Source organism: Phyllostomus hastatus, unplaced genomic scaffold (genome assembly GCF_019186645.2).
Source record: "Phyllostomus hastatus isolate PE091 unplaced genomic scaffold, TTU_PhHast_1.1 phas_scaffold_78, whole genome shotgun sequence".
Classification (NCBI taxonomy): Eukaryota; Metazoa; Chordata; class Mammalia; order Chiroptera; family Phyllostomidae; genus Phyllostomus; species Phyllostomus hastatus.
In genome coordinates this window covers 26,310,191-26,329,900 of record NW_025334041.1, presented here as the reverse complement: position 1 = coordinate 26,329,900, position 19,710 = coordinate 26,310,191, and the positions used below count along the sequence as shown (strand labels likewise).

General features: G+C 33.9%; 1 protein-coding gene across 6 annotated transcripts in view; it reads left to right on the top strand.

Moving 5' to 3' along the window:
• MIOS (meiosis regulator for oocyte development) overlaps positions 1 to 15,468 on the top strand; it is a 29,793-nt gene extending 14,325 nt beyond the window's left edge. For all 6 annotated transcript variants that reach the window (XM_045828272.1, XM_045828276.1, XM_045828273.1 and 3 more), the window contains 7 exons: positions 392 to 561; positions 2,775 to 2,840; positions 3,911 to 4,069; positions 8,289 to 8,441; positions 9,985 to 10,189; positions 12,379 to 12,508; positions 13,265 to 15,468. In XM_045828272.1, coding sequence (XP_045684228.1) covers positions 392 to 561; positions 2,775 to 2,840; positions 3,911 to 4,069; positions 8,289 to 8,441; positions 9,985 to 10,189; positions 12,379 to 12,508; positions 13,265 to 13,361 — 980 coding nt within the window. In that variant the 3' untranslated portion in view covers positions 13,362 to 15,468. The remainder of the gene's footprint in view (positions 1 to 391; positions 562 to 2,774; positions 2,841 to 3,910; positions 4,070 to 8,288; positions 8,442 to 9,984; positions 10,190 to 12,378; positions 12,509 to 13,264) is intronic.
• Positions 15,469 to 19,710: the final 4,242 nt, after the last annotated feature.

Genomic DNA, 19,710 nt, shown 5'->3' with positions numbered 1-19,710 from the left:
CATAGTATAGTTACTTACTATCAATGCTTTAAAACATCTCAACTAATGTAAATGAACTTGATGGTAAAGTTGGAAATGATTCTGGTAGGATGGCTTCACTTTTCTTCAGCTAGTTCCTGAGTAGATGAGAACCTGCCTGGAACAAGGACTTGGAAATTAAGAGGCACTTGTCCTGCACAGGGTTTGTGATATGGGAAAAAGTTAGGAAATTTTTGCTTGTTGGTCCTTCTCAAATTGTCCAATCTGTATCAAAACCCTTATTCTAGTAGGCTTATTTTTCTGGAGTAAAATCCACCCTTTGGTCTTCATTTGTTCATAGGTTAAGAACTGGGAAGAAGGAGATACTAAGCTTTGGGTCACTTTGATCTAGCTGGCTGTCTTTAACATGCAGGTGATCTGAATCTCAATGTGGTAGCAATGGCACTGTCAGGTTACACTGATGAGAAGAACTCCCTTTGGAGAGAGATGTGCAGCACTCTGCGGCTACAGTTAAACAACCCCTATCTGTGCGTCATGTTTGCATTTCTGACGAGTGAGGGAGGATCTTACGACGGAGTGTTGGTAAGCTTATTTCTGTCTCCTAAGGCTCTCTTTTTGAGGTCGGAGTTTTTATCTAACTTTGTTAAAATTTTCAAATATCTGTTGCATAAAATATTGTTATGGTTCAATGCATTTTCTGTTTAAAACAAAGTACCTTAAACATTTTTTGAGCAGTCCTCCTTGAATATGACTGCCAACCTAGAGTTAGTTAGTTGATAACAAACTGAACTTGACTTTTAAAACAGTTTTAGTAATATAATTTACAGACATGGAATAGGATTTTTCCTGTTAGCTTAAGAACTTAGCTGTAGAACTCTACAACTGTGTAAATATTTTATTTTATATAATATTTTATTAAAATATAATTTTTTAAAGTGTGTGTATGTTTCTTGTTTTTGTTACGTAAACCAGCACATGATCAGGATGGCCATGTCTTGTCTGAATTAGTATTTGTCATTCTTAGACATTCTAGTGTGGAAGATAAATTATATGATCATACTACTTATAGTGACTATTTCATATTTTTATTACTTGGTCTTTTTTTTGCTATTTCTTTTTCTTCTGCTTTAACCTATAACTACAATTACCACATAGGTTCTTTATGACAAAATTGGGAGAGAAAGAATAAAGTGAGATTTGCTTATCAGTTTTAGTTACTGAGTTTTAAACTTCACATTGGTACCACAATTTTTTTTGTCCTGTCGGGCTTCTTTCTAGCACTGAGAAGAGCTTTCTAACATGAGTTATTTCTGTTTGACATTATAGCATTTCTTATAAAATATACATTGCTCAAATAATTGGCTTAATGTTAGTCCCTAAGAGTTTATAAAAACATGTATTTTATTGAGGTATCTTAATGAAAATGTTAATAAATGTTAGTGTCCATTTTGGCAACTCCTTAGTTTGTATATTTTGTTCATTACTTTAATAAATTGCTATTGAACTTTTCTGACAACTTCAGATTGATATCCAGAGTATGCTGGGGCTCTTTTTGTTTCTTTGTCAGTACTCTTTTTGTTAAACAGAAGACTTTAATTGTTGCATATTGAAGAAATAAAATGATGCTTTCAGGAAGTGCTAGAGAATGATAAAGACTAAAAAAAAGAAGGCAGATGATTCAAATTTTAAATTGATAGAGAAGTACATTGTCTAAACATTTAATTTTGTATTTTAAATTAAGTGACCTATTATAAAGACCCTTCTTTTCTTATACCTAAATTTGTATGAAAGCATTGGTCACTTCAGTTTTTAAGAGGTAAATTTTTACTCTGTAAAAACAGTAACTTTTTTGAGTTACATTAAGGAAAGCATCTTAGGTGAGATAAGACAGACTGAGAAAGACAAATATCATATGATTTCACATACATGTGGAATCTAAGAAAAAAGTAAACGGGCTCCTGAGGAGACATGGCAAGTGACTACAGCATGCTCTCCTCAAACAGAAAAGTACGTTATGCGAAAACTAAACAGACCAGAATAAACTATGGGCATTAGTTAATAATAATAATTAAAAAAGTAAATGAACAAACAAAACAAAAACAGACTCACATATAGAGAACAAAATGATGGTTGCCAGATGAGAGTGGAGTTGGGGAGCTGGCTGAAAAAGGTAAAGTAATTAAGGAAGTACAAACCAGCAGTTAGAAAAGAGTCATGGGGATGTTAAGGTACAGCATAGAAAATAAAGTCAGTAATTTTGTAATAACCATGTGTGGTGTTGGGTGGGTATTAGACTTACGGAGGATCACTTCATAAAGTATGTAAGTGTCTAACCACTGTGCCGTACACCTGAAGCTAATGTAATATTGAATGTCAACTATAATTGAATTTTTAAAAAATTTTTAAAAACGTGTCTTAGGGGATCAATGGCTCTGCCAGGATATACACAATAATTATTAATACCTTTGAAAATAAAATTATACTTTTTGTGTATAAAATACTCAGTCTTCAGCCCTGGTTGGTGTGGCTCAGTCGATTGAGTGCCAGCCTATGAACCAAAGGGTCATTGGTTTGATTCCCAGTCAGGGTACATGCCTGGGCTGTGGGCTAGGTCCCAGTTGGGGGCATGTAAGAGGCAACTGGTAGATATTTCTCTCACATGTTGATGTTTCTTTCCCTCTCTTTCTCCCTCCCTTGCCCTCTGTAAATAAATAAAATCTTTAAAAAATACTTAGTCTTCAAAAATTTAGAACTCATAGCATCTACAAGTAACTCCTTGCCTTTTCTCCTTTCAGTATGAAAACAAAGTTGCTGTACGTGACAGAGTAGCATTTGCTTGTAAATTCCTTAGTGACAATCAGGTAAGAACTGGTATAATTCCATGCTTGAAGTGATTATTATTTATTGTCACTGGACTAAAAAACTGATATTTATGTATAACTGTGTGTGTGAGATATATATAAAGTCTAAAAAGTAAATAATCTCTATTAGATTAAATATCATAAATGTACATGATAACTAAATTTTCTTTTTACATAATGCTGACTTAATATTTTAGTTTATTTTTGCTTTTGGGAGTGAGATTGGTCAGTCGATAAAGATGTTAAGCTCGCCTCTTAGGGATGCCATAAACAGATTCATTTGTTTTCTAAGATAATAAATAGGAACTGAATACATATGCTATATACAGGGTCTGGCACAAATAATGCCCCTTTTTAATACAAAAATCATAACCTTGTAATTCTGTAAAGTAACAATATGACACTCAAGCACACCATGTGACATTTTAGGTGAAATGTTGAAATTAAAACTATAAATTATTGCACTTATATTATTACCCTACCAACCACACTCAAGCAGGAGTTAACTTCTGCTGGACCCTGTATATAGTGAGAGAGAAATGCACATAAATAACTAGCATTACAATGTGGTGAGTGCTATCATAATGAAGAAGTGCTGGAGGGAATATAAATAAATCTTGGTGAAAGTTTGGGGTAGAAGGAAGTCTGGGAAGACCTTATAAGAGATGGTTATTTCTCATAGTCTTCAAGTTCCCTTTTAACTCATTCTGTGATATACTGTTATAATATATCCTACTATAAAAGACAGCAAGAACTTTGCAGAAAAATAAGGACAGTCCTCTTTAAATTGGTAATAGTATATAAACCATCTAGTTATTTTATAGAATAATCATCAAACATACAAATGCCTTGTCTTTTTAAAAAAACATTTTAAGTGATCATAAATGCTTCATTGTAATTTATATTAGATGCAAAGACTTCTTAAAGATCATGCATCTAGATTTTTCCACAGGCTTTTGTTTTAAAATGTTTTCTATTAAGAATAAATTGTTCCACATGTAGAGAAGTTTTGAAGGGCAAGAGATAGGGTGAAATGGATTGCTTCAGAAGAATCACTTTGAATTTTCCAGTTAAACAGATATATTGAAAAGTTGACCAATGAAATGAAAGAGGCTGGAAATTTGGAAGGAATTCTGCTGACAGGCCTTACTAAGGATGGAGTGGACTTAATGGAGAGTTATGTTGACAGAACTGGAGATGTCCAAACAGCAAGTTACTGCATGTTACAGGTTAGTGCAGTGTGGCAGCAACTTAAAGAAAAATAAATGTTTAACCACCTTCTGTATTTTCTTCCTTCATTAAATGGATATGCTCTTTGCTGGCTTAGGATCTTTAGAAGGCATTTAGCTTTAGCCCAATCAGTAGATCTGTGGAGACTTCTGCCTCATCTTTCTCTCCCTAAGCTGCCTGCATTGGGTTATCTAGTTTTTCTTTTACTTGAGGAAGTATCAGTCTTATTTTACCAGACGGAGCTGAGAAACCTCTGATTACTTCCCCCAAATGTTGATACAACTACAATTTATACAAAAGAGGCTGAAGTTCCCTGATCTGAACTATAGTCTCATTTGAAATGCAGAATGCAAATTATACCACAACTCTCTTAACTTTCATTTTCTCTTTTTGTTATCAATGGACATGATTTAGGGTAACCAGTTATCTATTTTCTCTGTTTTTACTGTCCAGTGGTTACAAACAGATTCCTGGTAGAGGATTCCTTCTACTGATTCCTTATTTTGTTGAGATTTCCCATTGCCCTCCAGGTCATCTCATCCTTTCATGGTGTCCCCTTTCCTGTTTTCATCCTTTGTTATGAGAGCATGCTATGTACTGGGAAAATATAATAAAGTGCTCTCTCCTTCACCCTTCGTTGTGAACAGATGTAGATACTAGCTTACAAACTGCAATGTAAATTTACCCCAAGATTTCAAGCCACTGCCCATGGAAGAAAAGGTGTCCTTCTGTAACATAATGCATTATTTTTTTTCTTATCAAAGTGGGATTAAATCAATATATGGCTACAGAGTACAAATGAGTTGGTAACCTCTTAACAAAATTTATAAAATATGCTTTAAATGCAGACAAGTATATAGTTGAATCTTCTTTAAAAAGTTTCAGTCTGATACTCAGTTGTGTTTCTCTTTTTTGGATGACTTGAGTATAGTGCCAGTTTTTATTTTTATTTATTTTATTATTTAAATATATTTTATTTTTATGCTATTTATCCCAGTTTTTCCCCCTTTGCCCTTGTCTCCCCCATTCCCCAATCCCTTCAGCAGTCCCCACCTCCTTAGTTCATATCCATTCAGCTGCATTTCTTTTTCTTTTTTCTTTTTTTAAAGATTTTATTCATTTTTATTTTTAGAGAGGGAAGGGAGGGAGGGAGATAGAGAGAGAGAAACATCAATGTGCGGTTGCTGGGGGTTATGGCCTGCAACCCAGGCATGTACCCTGGCTGGGAATCGAACCTGCGACACTTTGGTTTGCAGCCTACGCTCAATCCACTGAGCTAATCCAGCCAGGGCCTCAGCTACATTTCATTTGGGATGTTTTCTCCACTTATATTTATATGGTCAAGATTAAGTCTACTATCTTGCTATTTATTTTCCATTTGTTTGTTTTTTTTCTTCCTTTTGTTTACTATTCCTTTACTGCCTTCTTTGGGGCTAATTGAATATTTCAGTGTTTCACTTATCTAGTGGCTTTTTAGCTAAACCCCTTTTTCATTGTCTTTTGTTAAACATTTTACTTCTGATACTTCACATTTCACACACCGGGTACATCAGGCTTTCTCCTCCACCCTTGGTCTTTTGTACATCATACCTCACCCCTAACACTTTATGCTTTTTGCTTCATATTTCATGTTTCACAAATTTTAAATGGTGTAATTCATTTATATCCCCTTCCTTTGTCCTGTTGTCATTCATATATTTTACCTCTGCATGTTGTAAACTCCAACATAGGGTTATACTTTTGCTTTGAACATTTAGTTGTCATTTGTGTAAATTATGTGAAAAACAAAACCGTGAGCTTTTATATTTATTTGCTTATTTACTATTCCAGGTACTCTTTAAACCAGTAGACCCAAATTTTATCTGGTATCCTTTGGTCTTTCTCTCTAGCATTCTTATACTACAGTTTTACTAGTGACGGAGTCTCTCAGTTTAATTTTACTTGAAAATATCCATTTCATTTTTGTTTTTCTTTCCCCACTTTAAAGATTTGGTTTCATAGTCCTTTGGCCTTCAGTGTTTCTGATGAGTAGTCAGCTCTTCCTATCTTTGTTTCCCTTGTGTAACTTTATTTTTTTCCTGGACTGCTTTAAAGGTTTTCTTTTTGATTTTCAGCAGTTTAACCTTGATGCCTAATGTGGTTCTTGTTTTGCCTGCCTGTGGTTCACTGAGCTTCTTGGATCTGCAGTCAGTATTTTTAATCACATTTGGGAAATTTGGGGGCATTATTTCTTTAAATATTTTTTTTAGCCTCAATCTCATTCTCTTCTTCTTGAACTCTACTATACATATATTAAATCATTTAATAATATCTAATAGGTATCCAAGACTCTATTTATTTTTCTTCCATCGTTTTTTTTTCTGTCCCTCAAATTGGATAAACTCTATTCATTTACTCATTGACTCTTCTGTCACCTTCTTTCTGATGTTAACTTTTCCAGGGAATACTTAGTTTCAGTTATTGTACTTTAGTTCTAGAATCTCAGTTGTTTTATAATTTATATTTTTCAGCCAAGATCCCTACTAATTAAAATACTTTTTCTTTAAGTTTTTGAACATATTTGTAATAGTTGCATTGAATTCTGTCAATTAACTCTAACATGGACTTTTTTAGGTTTAGTTTCTGTTGACTTTTTCCTTGACATTGGCTGTTTACCTGTTTATATGTCTAGTGATTTTTTATTTAGTACTACATGCTGTATACAGTACATTATAATGAGTCCTTTTACCTTTTTCTGAAGAATTTTGGTTAATGCTTTTGAAAGGTCAGGAACTTCCTGTTCTCTTTGTCTTACATTTTACTACTATGGATCTATGCAAAGCCCAAGGTATTCTGCAAACACTTCTAATTTGGTCAGACCTAATGTGAACTGTTTCCTCTGCAGGTTTTGTCAGAGCTTGAATTTAGGTTTTATAGGGGCCATCTAGAGGAAACTTAGTGCTTGTGAACTGGCCAAATTCCTTCTTAGTTGACCCTCAGTGCCATGGAAGGGGCAAGAGTGGCGGTATGAAGATTTCTTTTTTTTTTAAAGCCAGGGATTGTGTTCTTCTTTAGTACATAGTTCTAGCTGAGTTGGTCAAAATTAAGAGTGGAGTAGATGTTTACTTTTTAAAAAAATGAACTTGTCAAGTAAGAGTTTTTCCACATGTTCCTATAGCTAAATTAACACTGGTTTGAAATTACTACATGATAAATAGGTAAAAGATATGCTCTTTCTGTTTTAATGGAATGTGTAAAGATATATTACCTTTATTAGTTGTTACAAGTTTCTTCCCATTTTCCATAAGTAAGATACATGCTAAGTTCTAACATTTTAGTGTTCTGTCTGTCTCCCAAATAGAACTGAGAAAAATGGGCTTTGTATTGATGCCCATGGCTTCATTGTAGGTGGAGATTTATTCTGTTTTTCTTCATAAATTAAGGAAGATATATGTTGGACAGAGCTATCAGCATTCTGTGCAGACCATCCAAAGCAAGGATGGTGAAATGTGGAATGTGACAGCTGCCAGGGAAAATACAGCTTTAGGAAAAGTCTTACTGGCAAGAAATTAAAGTTTTTAATGAGAATAATTTTAAGGAAATTCTAAATTTAAGGAAAATGAAACTTTTCAGTATGTCTTAGGGGCATAAGAACTAAGAACATTTGGGTTTAGTGTTTTTCTTTTTAATTTTTAAGGTAATGTATATTTTAATTGAAGGTAAGAGAGGATATGCAGGTTTAACTTTCAGATAAATAGGTTTACAGAAATAGCATCTCAGTTCACAATACATTGCTAGATAGGAAGGACCAGGCTCAGTATTATTTTAAATGTGATTAGCTGCTTTGGTGCATATTTGGAGTAGGTAGTAAACAGATTTTGTAAACCTGGAGGTTTTAATTGTTGGGATAAAGAGTATTCCCTTTTTACTGCATTTATTCAACAAGGAAGGTGACTTGTTTATTCTTGGGCTTTTAAACTTTTTACACTGCCCTGGCCAATTCTAATGATACATACATTACATACATGTGCAGTATATATTTCTGTCATTAGTAGAAACCAGCTTAAAGTAAACTAGTGGTGGAGCTTCCATCAATTATTTTATATATATTCTCATTAAGAGTCAGCTTTTGGCAAAAAGGAGGCCTATTTCTTTAGTGTGGCTCACATATTACCTAGAATCTTCTGGTTTAGCCAGGAAATTTTTAAACAACTGAAACAATTCATGTTTTCTTTTTAGGGTTCTCCTTTAGATGTTCTTAAAGATGAAAGAGTTCAGTACTGGATTGAGAATTACAGAAATTTATTGGATGCCTGGAGGTTTTGGCACAAACGAGCTGAATTTGATATTCATAGGAGTAAGTTGGATCCCAGTTCCAAGCCTTTAGCACAGGTAAGTACCTTGTTTTGGAGAGAATCAAATAATATCTACCTAATAGTCTAGCCAAAAGTAGAAGTATTTATAGCATATTTTATAGGGTACATTGAGAGTTCAGTTGGATTTAATAAGTTAGTTTTAGTCACTCTTTTGCTTGTGTTGAGTTCCCATTGATGTCTTTATCCTGGACTGCACTTTGTCTTTGATCTTCCTGTTGTTTTGGGTCTTGCCACTTTCTAACAGTCATCTCAGTGGCCTGAGCTGTAGTCCGACATAAAGCCAACCACAGCAGGCCTAGAGGATCTAGGCAAAACTGAATCAATCCTAGGGCTATCTGAGGTTGTCCAGTATGTTCTAAGCCCTTTCAGAATCTAAACTACTTTATGGTCTTATAAATTCCACTTATGTATTTTTAAAAGATTTTATTTATTCATTTTCAGAGAAAGGGAGAGAGAAAGAGAGGAAGAGAAACATCAGTGTGTAGTTGCCTCTTACACACCCCCAACTGGGGACCTGGCCCACAATCCAGGCATGTGTCCTGACTGGGAATCAAACCGGTGACCCTTTGGTTTTCAGGCTGGCACTCAATCCACCGAGCCACACCTGCCAGGGCCATTTATGTATTGTTTTTCTGCACTATTTATTTGTAATAAGGCAGGATTTTTTAACACTGTATATATAGAAATATATATCTATATCTGCATGTCTGATTACTCCTGGAAATTTTAAATTTTTTTATTTTAGCATTAATTCAAAAAACATGAGGTCAATTATCTCATAAATCGCATGACATAAGATCACTGTATATCTAAATTCAGACTTTAAATAATCAGGTATATCCTCAATGTGAGCACTGGATGGTGCTGTTTTCTTATTTTAGAAAGTTGAGAAAATAGTGCTTCTATTGTATTAAAACAACCTGAGTATTAGTAAAATAGAATTACATGATAATATTTGTTACTGATCTATATGGTAAGTATGTAAGAGTCTAGGAGCTTAATTTTAAAGCAGATTTAACAGTTACTATTGTTATTATTCTAAAGTTTTTAACTGTTGACTGTTACAGGATCTTTAATTACTTCTTATATTAGGAAATGAGTGTTTTCTTTACAAGAAAATTTGTTCAGGAGATTGTATCATGGAACTTTGGATTAGAAGCCATACTGAGATGTTTTTTAATGTCTCTAAAGTTTCTATTATTTCTAAAGTGTTGGGATTTAATGTTACCAAGTCCTTATTATTTATAGAATATTGGTATCTAATGTGAACTCTATAGTCCTCCTTATTTCTAAAATGTTGGGATCTAACATTACCCACTTTTTCTGTGCATATCAGTGGCATTAGGAAGAATAGAACTAAACCAGAGGTGACAGAAAAGTACTCAGTGTAACTGCTAAGTGGAAATCTTAAATGAGAGCTAGTCAAAATTAGCAGATAAATTATTTTATAATACAAAATGTTTAAAAATTATTGTAAAGTAATTTGTTAGGATAAAACTTTGAATTTATTTATTTATAAAATTTGTATTGTATTTTACCTCCTTTTACTTGTTTTATAGGTGTTTGTGAGTTGCAATTTCTGTGGCAAGTCCATCTCTTACAGTTGCTCAACTGTGCCTCATCAGGGCAGGGGCTTCAGTCAGTATGGTGTCAGCGGCTCGCCCACGAAATCCAAAGTCACCAGTTGCCCTGGCTGTCGGAAACCCCTTCCTCGATGTGCACTCTGTCTCATTAATATGGGAACGCCTGTTTCTAGCTGCCCTGGTACGACAATTCTGCAGTCCACTGTTCTGAGCTAAAGTCGTTCCTCCTTAATTGATTTAATATTGTGAATAAAAGGCATAATAGCTTGATTTTATATTATTTCTAAGAGCAAGCCACTTGCTGGCTTTTGTTCCCTCCCTATAGTTTATAAAATCTGTACATTAAAAGTAAAATCTTTATCCATGATATCTCAGGTAATCTCACAAATTTGAGCCAATTTGAAGTAAGAAGAGCTTGAATATTATGTAATCTTATAATATCATTTTCTTACCACTCTTTATAAGGGGAATTCCCTCAAATATTATATTTAAATGTCACGTGCCATCATCTGTTAAAACTATCTTGTATGCATAAAGAGTTTTTGTCTCAAAGCACTTTCACAATTCCTTTTATTTCATCTTCAAAATCTCCCTCTGAAATATTTAGAACAGGTATTAACTTGGAAGTCAGATTCCTTTACTTGTAAGTTTTGATGCTGTTTCTCCTATATTTGTCAGTTACCTAGCATGTATTTTATATGTATATATATATGTATGTGTGTATATAGTTAGAAATATTAGGATTATTATTTATTGCTTATAGTAGGTATATATAAAAAATTGAGAAAATAGATCATTGAAAATAATGTATCCAGTGGCTGGAAATATTCCAGCTGTTTATATAACTTGATTATGATTCTGTGGCAGAAATTTCAGTTAAAAACATTTGAATATTTGGCACAGTGGTATAATGAATAAAGAACTAGACATGGTGTCAGATTGACTCTTAGCAAGAGCTCTGAAATTCAGTCTGGCATTGAGAGTCACTTTACCCCTTTTTCATATAAAGTGTTAAACTGGGAGATTCATCCTAGTTATGAAATTTTGTAATTTCATTCTGCAGCTGATTCATATAAGTATTCTGCTTTATTATATTAACATCTGTGAAAGAGATTTGCTTGTTTCATTGACTGAGTAATTATTTTTAATCTAGATGCCTTTTTAAAAACAAATATGTAATGTTTTCAGATGCACTTGTTAGTTTCAATTTAAATTTTAGTTAAGGATTTTCATTTTATACATTGCATGTTGATCAATTTTTTATAGCCCTGATACTAATAAATAGGAAATAAAAATTTTTTGTGAGCTATAACAAGGTAAGAGTGTATATATCATGTACTGTGATACACATCATTGAGTCTTCTATCCTGCTTAAGCTAACATTGTCAATACTAGTGGCTTTGATCATTTCTCTCTGCCTCATCTCACCTCTTTCCTCCTCCCCAGGGGTAACCACCATTCTGAATTATGTGTTATTCAGTCTCTAGCATGTCTGTATGGTTTATCACCTGTTTAGTTTTATCTGTTTTAAATTCCATACAGTGAATTATGTGGAATATGCCTTTTGGCTTGCCCTTTTTTGCTGGGCATTAGGGTTTTTGTGTGTGTGTGTGTGTGTCTCAAATATGCTGATGAATGTAGCTGTAGTTTGTTTATTTTTATTATTATTTGGAATTTCATTCATGACTATAGCACAGTTTTTCCATTCTATTTTTAGACAGTTTTGTTGTTCCCAGATTTTTACCACTATGAACAGTTCTAGTATGAACATTCCTGCATATGTGTCCTTTTAGCATGTACAAAGTTCCTCTGATGTGTTTACCTATAAGTAGAATTGCTAAATCATACTGTTTGCTGATGTTTAACTTAGGGTTTTTATGTTCTGTTCAGGAGAGAGATTGACCTATAACCATCCATTCTTACATTATTTTTGCCTGGTTTTGTTAGTAAAGTTATACCAATTTCATAAAGCGCTTTGAGAAATCTCCCCTCTTTCCCTATTCTCTGAGTGTGTATAGATAACAATTACCCGTTATTTCAATGTGTAGTGGAGCTCACCTGCAAACTGGGCTTGGTATTTTCTTTGTGGGAAGATTTTAAACTACTGGTTATTTCTCTAAAATTGTTAATTCAGATTGCTTCTTAGTGGAATTGATACTTTATATTTTTCAAAGTTTTACTAGCTATTAAAAATGTAAGGAACTCCTGTTACTTGATATCTTTTCAATCTAACTAGATCCTAGCATTAAAGTTACTACTTCAGTATGATACATGATTTATATTTTGATATAATTTTAGAAATACCTTTTAAGAAACTTGGAATAAAATATTGTGATATAGTTATTGAAGATCATTTTCTTTAACCCATAGGAGGATCCAAATCAGATGAAAAAGTAGACCTGAGCAAGGACAAAAAATTAGCTCAATTTAACAACTGGTTTACATGGTGTCACAATTGCAGGCACGGCGGGCATGCTGGACACATGCTCAGCTGGTTCAGGTAATTGACACCTTCCTTCTTTAACAGGCTTGGAGTCGGAGGAGGTAAAGCAGATGACCTTTTAAATACTTCAGGTTTATATAGCAAAAGGATGAATTTCTTCTTTCCTGTCACCTGAGTTAACAAAGGTGGTGACATTTCTGTTGTTAGATTAGATATCCTGTGTAATTTTAAACTATAAAATTAAACGTATGTAAGAAGTAGTTTAAATGATGTATGGGCTAAGTATTTGAATAGCATTATTTAACTTTATTTGGGGAGAAGATATGATTATAATTTTTCACAGCCAAGTGAATCCTGTCATATGTAATGTCTAACGTCTTCTGAATCAGCTGGTTATGCAGTAAGCAAGCACCTCATGCATTGGAGACTCTCAGGACCACATTTAACTTTTAGGCTGAGCGGTGCCGGTGGCCCTGCACTCCTTGCTGTAGCTTTTACTCCCAGTTTGTCTCACTGACTTTAATTTAAACTGAGCACATCCCTTCACCCTCATAACTGTAAATGAGGTGTATTGTTATATATTTATAAAGTAAAGCTATTAATCTTTCAGTAACTTTCTCCCCATGCTCAGCTTGGCAGTCATTTCTAATTTGATGCTTTTAATGTTCTTTGTCTTTGGGTTTTAATTGCTATATTTTTCCAAATGCCATTTTGAAAAATTGCATTATAGATATAGAAATGTACGTATGTATGTATGTGTGTGTATATATGTATAATTTAGATTTTTAACTGTCACTTGACCTGTTTTTTTAGGGACCACGCAGAGTGTCCCGTGTCTGCATGCACATGTAAATGTATGCAGTTGGATACGACAGGGAATTTGGTACCTGCAGAGACTGTCCAGCCATAAACGTTATCACCTAAACAGAAGCCTTCGAGTGTGGAGCTTTCTAATGGATGTCCTGCATCGCTCAAAAACATACCTCACAACAAGTCACTTATGACCTTCCTGTAATGGGAAAATAAATCGTTCTATCACATCAGCAGTTTGATGTTTGAGTGATTTGATGTGCTTCAGAGACTAGTGCTGCTGAAACAGGTGTCAGAGTGTGGGATGGATGCTGTTGACTAGGTTGAAAAAGTTCATTTTGGAAGAACTTTCTAGGGTTTTGTTGAAATTGTAAATACTGTGCAAGCAGAGTTTCTGGAATAACCAAGAACAGACCTCGAACCTTTATCTTCCAAACTCAAAGTGGATATCTATCAGTAAAATCAGTACACTTTGAAAATAGAATAAAATGACCAATTCAGTGACTCAGATGACAGTTAAACCTCATCCTTGCTTAGATTCCTTTGAAATAAAATTAAAACTATGGATTTTTACTTCTAGAATCAGAGAGCTTCTACCCCACACTGGAGAATAAATTTTGTCAAGGTATGGTTGACATATATGTATATTTTAAGGAGGCTTTGCCCTCGTACACTTTCATTTTAAGGTAAAAAAATCTTTTGGCATAAACCATTCATTATCTTCCTAGAAAAGCCAAAATTAAGAATGTATCTTACAAACTTTCTCTTCTGAAGAGAAAAATAAACATCATTTCAGGGTAACATGCTATCAAAAGTTTTCAGTTTCAGCCTTTTGCTTTTCAATGTCCTGATTTGTCTTGAAAGATTTCTCTCCCTTTTAATTCATCATCTTATGCTCATCATCCGGGAGCATTTTAGTAAACACAGAGTCTGTGCGAGATTTTACATGATCAACCATTCAACAGTCTGTGCCGGTGTGGCTTTCTGTCCAATTGCCTCTGTTTTAGAATACCCTGTTTCTTTCCTAAGATGAACTGGAGATGTTGAGGGAAAACGGGTCACTCTGGAGACAATTTTACTTTATATGTAAGTTTCTAAAGGTAAGCATACTTGGGCTAATTCAGGGCTTTTAAAATTTTTTCCTTTTACAGCTGTAGATAGTTGGAAGAGAAATGTCAAGGATTTGTAGCATGCTTCTCTGTCATCTGAATGTTCAGGGGACTGAACTGATTTTCATAGTTGAAGTTGTGTTCATAGATTTTTTAAAAAGTACTGTAAAAATTATTTTTTGGATTTTGGAGAAATATCTTGAATTTCAAGAGCTTTCATGTTAATATTTTTACCTAATGAAACTAAGCGCCAAGAAACTGATATTTTGAGGTGTTCAACAAAAGTGGATTATAATTTTCTTTTTACTATGAGATATGGTACAAAAAATACTTTTCTAGGAAAATATTCCATATTTGCTCTAAATGTCTTAACTAGATGATGACAAGAATTGGGAATAGTTATATATTAAGTTTCTTTTTTTACTATGATTGCCATGAAGGGGATATTTTCCAGTCATCTTTTAAGTAAATATTCCAGATTTAATTTTACTAAAACAGAATCTTTACCTTTAACATTGTTTCACTTGAAATGTTCCTTTCAAATTTATTGTGTCCTAAATATGAAAAGTTAGCTTTAAGTAGTAATGTCAGACTGTCTTATACATTTTCAACTTGTCCTAACTCAAGTAAGGTAAAATTATTGAATGTATATTTAGAATAGGGTTATATCTAAGATATTTATAATTTTTGGAAATACAATATAATAGGACAGAATCTAATGTATAAATAACCTGCTTGTTTGTAATTATAAGGGTGACATTTTTAAGATGAATTGTTTATACCTATGTGTCAGGTTCCTAATGTTTTCTGTGAAGCCCAAATATTCACGTAAAATGTCAACTGTTATGCTTGTTTTGCATTTCAGTATATGTAGACCATGAAAATAAACTAAAATTATTTTTCTGTTTTTATTAGTAGGTCACTGATATTTGGGTTTATAAACTCAACAAGATATTTTACCTAAACATGTTCAATAGAAGTGTTCAATAAAAACGTTTTATTATTTTTTTAAAATTCAATAAATGTGGGTTGAAGTCAATATGTCTAATCTAGAAATTATGACTCCTCCAAAATAATTCAATAAAGTAATAGTATTAATTTGATGGCAAATTTGATACTTAATCTTAGAAGTAATTTTTTCTAGGGTCTGTTTTTTTTTTCAGTTTAATATGTTTTCCAGTGTGGTTATTCATTAAAAACCACCTATTCAAAAAGCAGCTTTGCATTGTCAGTGCTACACATGGTAAGTACCATAGTTAGAGAGAATATAGTTTTACATTTAATTGTATGGCTCAATTTAATTTGTCACTCATTTGACTACAGATATTTAAAGTATGGGCTTTGAAATTTAAATGATAATCCTACCCTTACTGTTGTGGCCAAGTGACTTGACTGTTTTGATATTCAACTTCCACATATGATTAAAGCAAGGTACAGAAATACCTACTCTGCAGGGTGATGGGACTGATAGGTGATGGAATAAATACGAAGTGCTCCACAAGAGGTGATTAACAATCGTCCTTAGCTTAATCTTTATTGGCTTCTTTTGTGTCACTATTTTTATACTGAATATAGTGTAACTTAAATGAAGGTTCTGCATTTGTCTCAAGAGTGGAAATTTACCAAGAGCTAGTTTTCCCAAATCTGGATAAATTATGGCATTTTCTTTGGAGATAGGACTTAGGTACTTTTGTTTATCCTATATTTAGAATATTACTTTTTACTGTATGAAATCTTCTGAACAAGTACCTACAAGTTTAATATAAGTGTAAACCCAGGAAAGAAATTAAAATTTGGTAAAACTGGACAGTTGACCAGTAGCTCTTTAAAACTTGAGGTTTTCATATCTATATTCTGTTCTTAAATCCTGTTCTTCATGGGAGAAAGCATCCACTATTATCTCTGTAATCTTTGCTCTTCTGCCATTCAGTCACACCTGGTGTTCATCTAAATTAACATGTTGGGGTGGTAACAAAAAAGGAAGTTTACTGCAAGATTTGTTTCCCTTGGGATAGCCGTAGCCAAAGCAAGTGGCACTAGTCAGTTGTGCATGTCTAATACCTGCTCAGGTAAAAGCTCTGAGAGCTGGGAAGACACATGTTTTAGTTCAGCACCCTCATACTCACTTTGAGTCTTTGTGACCCATGTGGCCGTGGCAGAGGTGGGGCCAGCTGGACAGCTGCCCTTCCATCTAGTATCTTAAGTCCATCTGAAGTCCTTCCACTGCATTATCTGCTTATTTTCCCTCCTACCCCTAAATTATATGTTATTTTGCTAATTATGAAAAGCAGTACATTACAAAAATATTATTTTTATGAAACAAATTATTTCAGAGTAAAGAGACAGGAGAGCTTTCCAAATGTTTATTAAAGCTAACATAACTCACATGTCAAATTACCATAGATAACCAAAACAACTAGTGTCACTTAGGGATATACAAGATAAATTCATGAGTGAAATGAATATCAAACCAAAGTATATTAATGAGAATCATAGTTACTGTTGGTACTTATGTGCCAGGTACCAGGCACATTATCCTACTTCATCCTCACAGTAGCCCTATGAGCAGGTGTGCTATCTATACCTGTGTCCATTCTGTACCTGAGGCAGTGAAGGTGTGGGGACATCAAGTCAGCGGTCCTAGACTACACCGCCAGTAAATAGCATAGCCAAGATTTGGACTCCAGTAGTCTCACAGGTTCCCAACCTGTATTCTTAATTACTATTTTGTACTTGTATATAGTACTCTGTGAGCTATATACGGAATAATCCATCATGACAAAGAGTTTATTTAGTATTGATATCTTAAAGGGGGAAACCATGTTACTAGCTCTTTGGATATAAAAGACACTTGATAAAATTTTAAAAATTGAGTCTGTTTTTGAGGTTTAGTTTTTATTATGCAAGGGAAATGTTTTTTTCTTCTTTTTTTTTGCTTCCTATTTTACTATCTAAAACAGCTGGCATCATACGTAATGGACACATTCTAGAACCCTTCCCACTATAGACAGGAGTGGAACAAGGGTCCTGTTACCTCTAATTCTCCATATAGCAATACAAAAGAGCAAAATGAAATGAGGCACACCCTTGCTGCTTTTTCAAGTCCTTAAAGCTCTTAGTCTGTATGGCAAAAGTACCATAAACATTTAAAAGGCAAGCAAAGTGATAAACAACATGCATAACACTTAATACCCCCAATTCACAAACAGCATCCTTAAAAACACAAAGCCAATAGTTAATGTTAATCAAGGACTTCTACAGGCAAAATAAAGTGGCCAATAAATACAAATAAATATTAAATCAGTAACAAAGTAATGACTAAAACAATAGGACTCTGTTCACCTGCTTGTTTGGGGCAAAAAAGAAAAAGTTGAGAAAAAAACATGGACAACTGGTGATTGCCAGAGGGGGAGGTGAGGAGGGGCGTGGAGGAGGGTATAGTGGGGACAAATGGTGGTGGATGGAGAATTGACTTGGGGTAATGAATACGCAGTATGCAGATGATGTTTTGAGGAATTGTGTGCCTGGAATTTGTATAATTCAGTTAACCAGTGTCACCCCAATAAATTCAATATAAAGAAAACAAATATTTTTATTCCTGGCAATAAGATGCTGTTTTCTGATAGCTAGTAACAGCACCTTCCTTTCCTTTCACATTTTTTGGGGATCATTCTCACTTACCTTATGCCCTTGCCCTAAAAATACTTTCTTCATTTCAAGAAAGGAATCAAAATTTGGTAGAGCAGCAGCCACATGAGTTCATGACAGTGTAATAGCGCAATAAACTTTCAGGCCCAGTAGCCTTCTCATCGGCGCTTCTTTAGGTGAGTCAAGACACTTTTTGCCAGAATGGGCTGCTAAGCCGATGAAATTAAACGAGCTTGTAGTGTACCCCTCAAAAAACTTATCATCATGTTAATGCATTTCTCCAAACAACTGGGAGAGGAATAATGTGCATTTTCATGGATGCAGGAAAAGAACATGGTCGGATAATGGCTTGTCAGAGTTTATCATCAGTACAGGAGGACCAGCGAGCAATATATAAGAAGCTGAAGGATCTTACCCTTTGAGCTAGTATACTAGGGATATTTTTGGAGGGATTGATTGGATAAGTCCACATACAAAGATGTATGTTTTTATGAAGTGGTTGATCACAGTATTTATTAAAAAAACCTGGAAACTTTCATGTCCAGTAATAAGAATAAATTGTTGAATACATACAATGGAATACTGTTTAAGTGGTATACTGGTATTTTTATTGACAAAGGAGGATTTGTGATAGCTTGATGAGGGGAAGGCAAGTTATAGGATGATGTGTAGTAGATCAATATAGATTCATGGAACACTGTTGAAGAATGTTTACAAAAATGTTAACAGTGGTCATCAACAGTGGGATTTTAAGTGACATTTGTCTTCTTATCTGTACCTTCCAGTTTTTCTACAATAATGATGAATGTTCATATTACATACACAGTAAGTTACTCAGGAACTTGTGTCTTGTTCTTGTCATAATGAACAGTCAGATATTGGGAAGTATGTGAGGTGAAGAAATAATACAAATTATTATGAAAATTAGTATTAAAGTCTAATTGTTTGAAAAGCACGTTTCTGACTTCATATTCTATAGTACTATTGGGTTGGCCAAAGAGCCTGTTTATGTTTTGTGTAAAATAAAAGACGTTTTTCATTTTTACCAGAAACTTTATTGATTTGGATATTTTGAGTATGTTGGCTATCTCCCATTATTAGATTCTAGTGGGTAGAGGCCAGGGGTGCTGCTAACATTTTCCAATACATGAGACAGCCCCACAGCAAAGAATTATTTGGCCAAAATGTCAGTAGTACCAAGAAACTTCACAAGCCACTTTTGACACATTCGATCAGTCACTGCACCTTCTCCATCACTGCACAAAACTTTTATTGCATTTCAATTGCATTTTTACCTTTCTTGAAATAATAAAGCATAACATTTTCAGCAAATGGTTGCATATTCTATCTTCAATATTAAAATAGCTGTACAAAAATTCACCAGTTTTGATGTGTTTTTTAAAATTCACACTGATATGACAGCTGTCAATATAACTCTAACAAGATTGTTTCAAATGAAGTTAAAGAAAACTAAGCACTACTAGAGCCGTTGTGTGGAAAAAACTAAATGAACTTTTTGGTCAACGCAATATGTAGGAATAACAAAAAGATATGGTCCTCTCTTAATATCTCTTCATATTTGGAAATAGTGCATTTTGTTCTTCATTAAGCATGTTAGGTAATGGGTCCTTAAAAGAATGCCGGTTTCCCTGAGGTCAGTGTTATATAATTAATGACTACTTCAATTTTCTC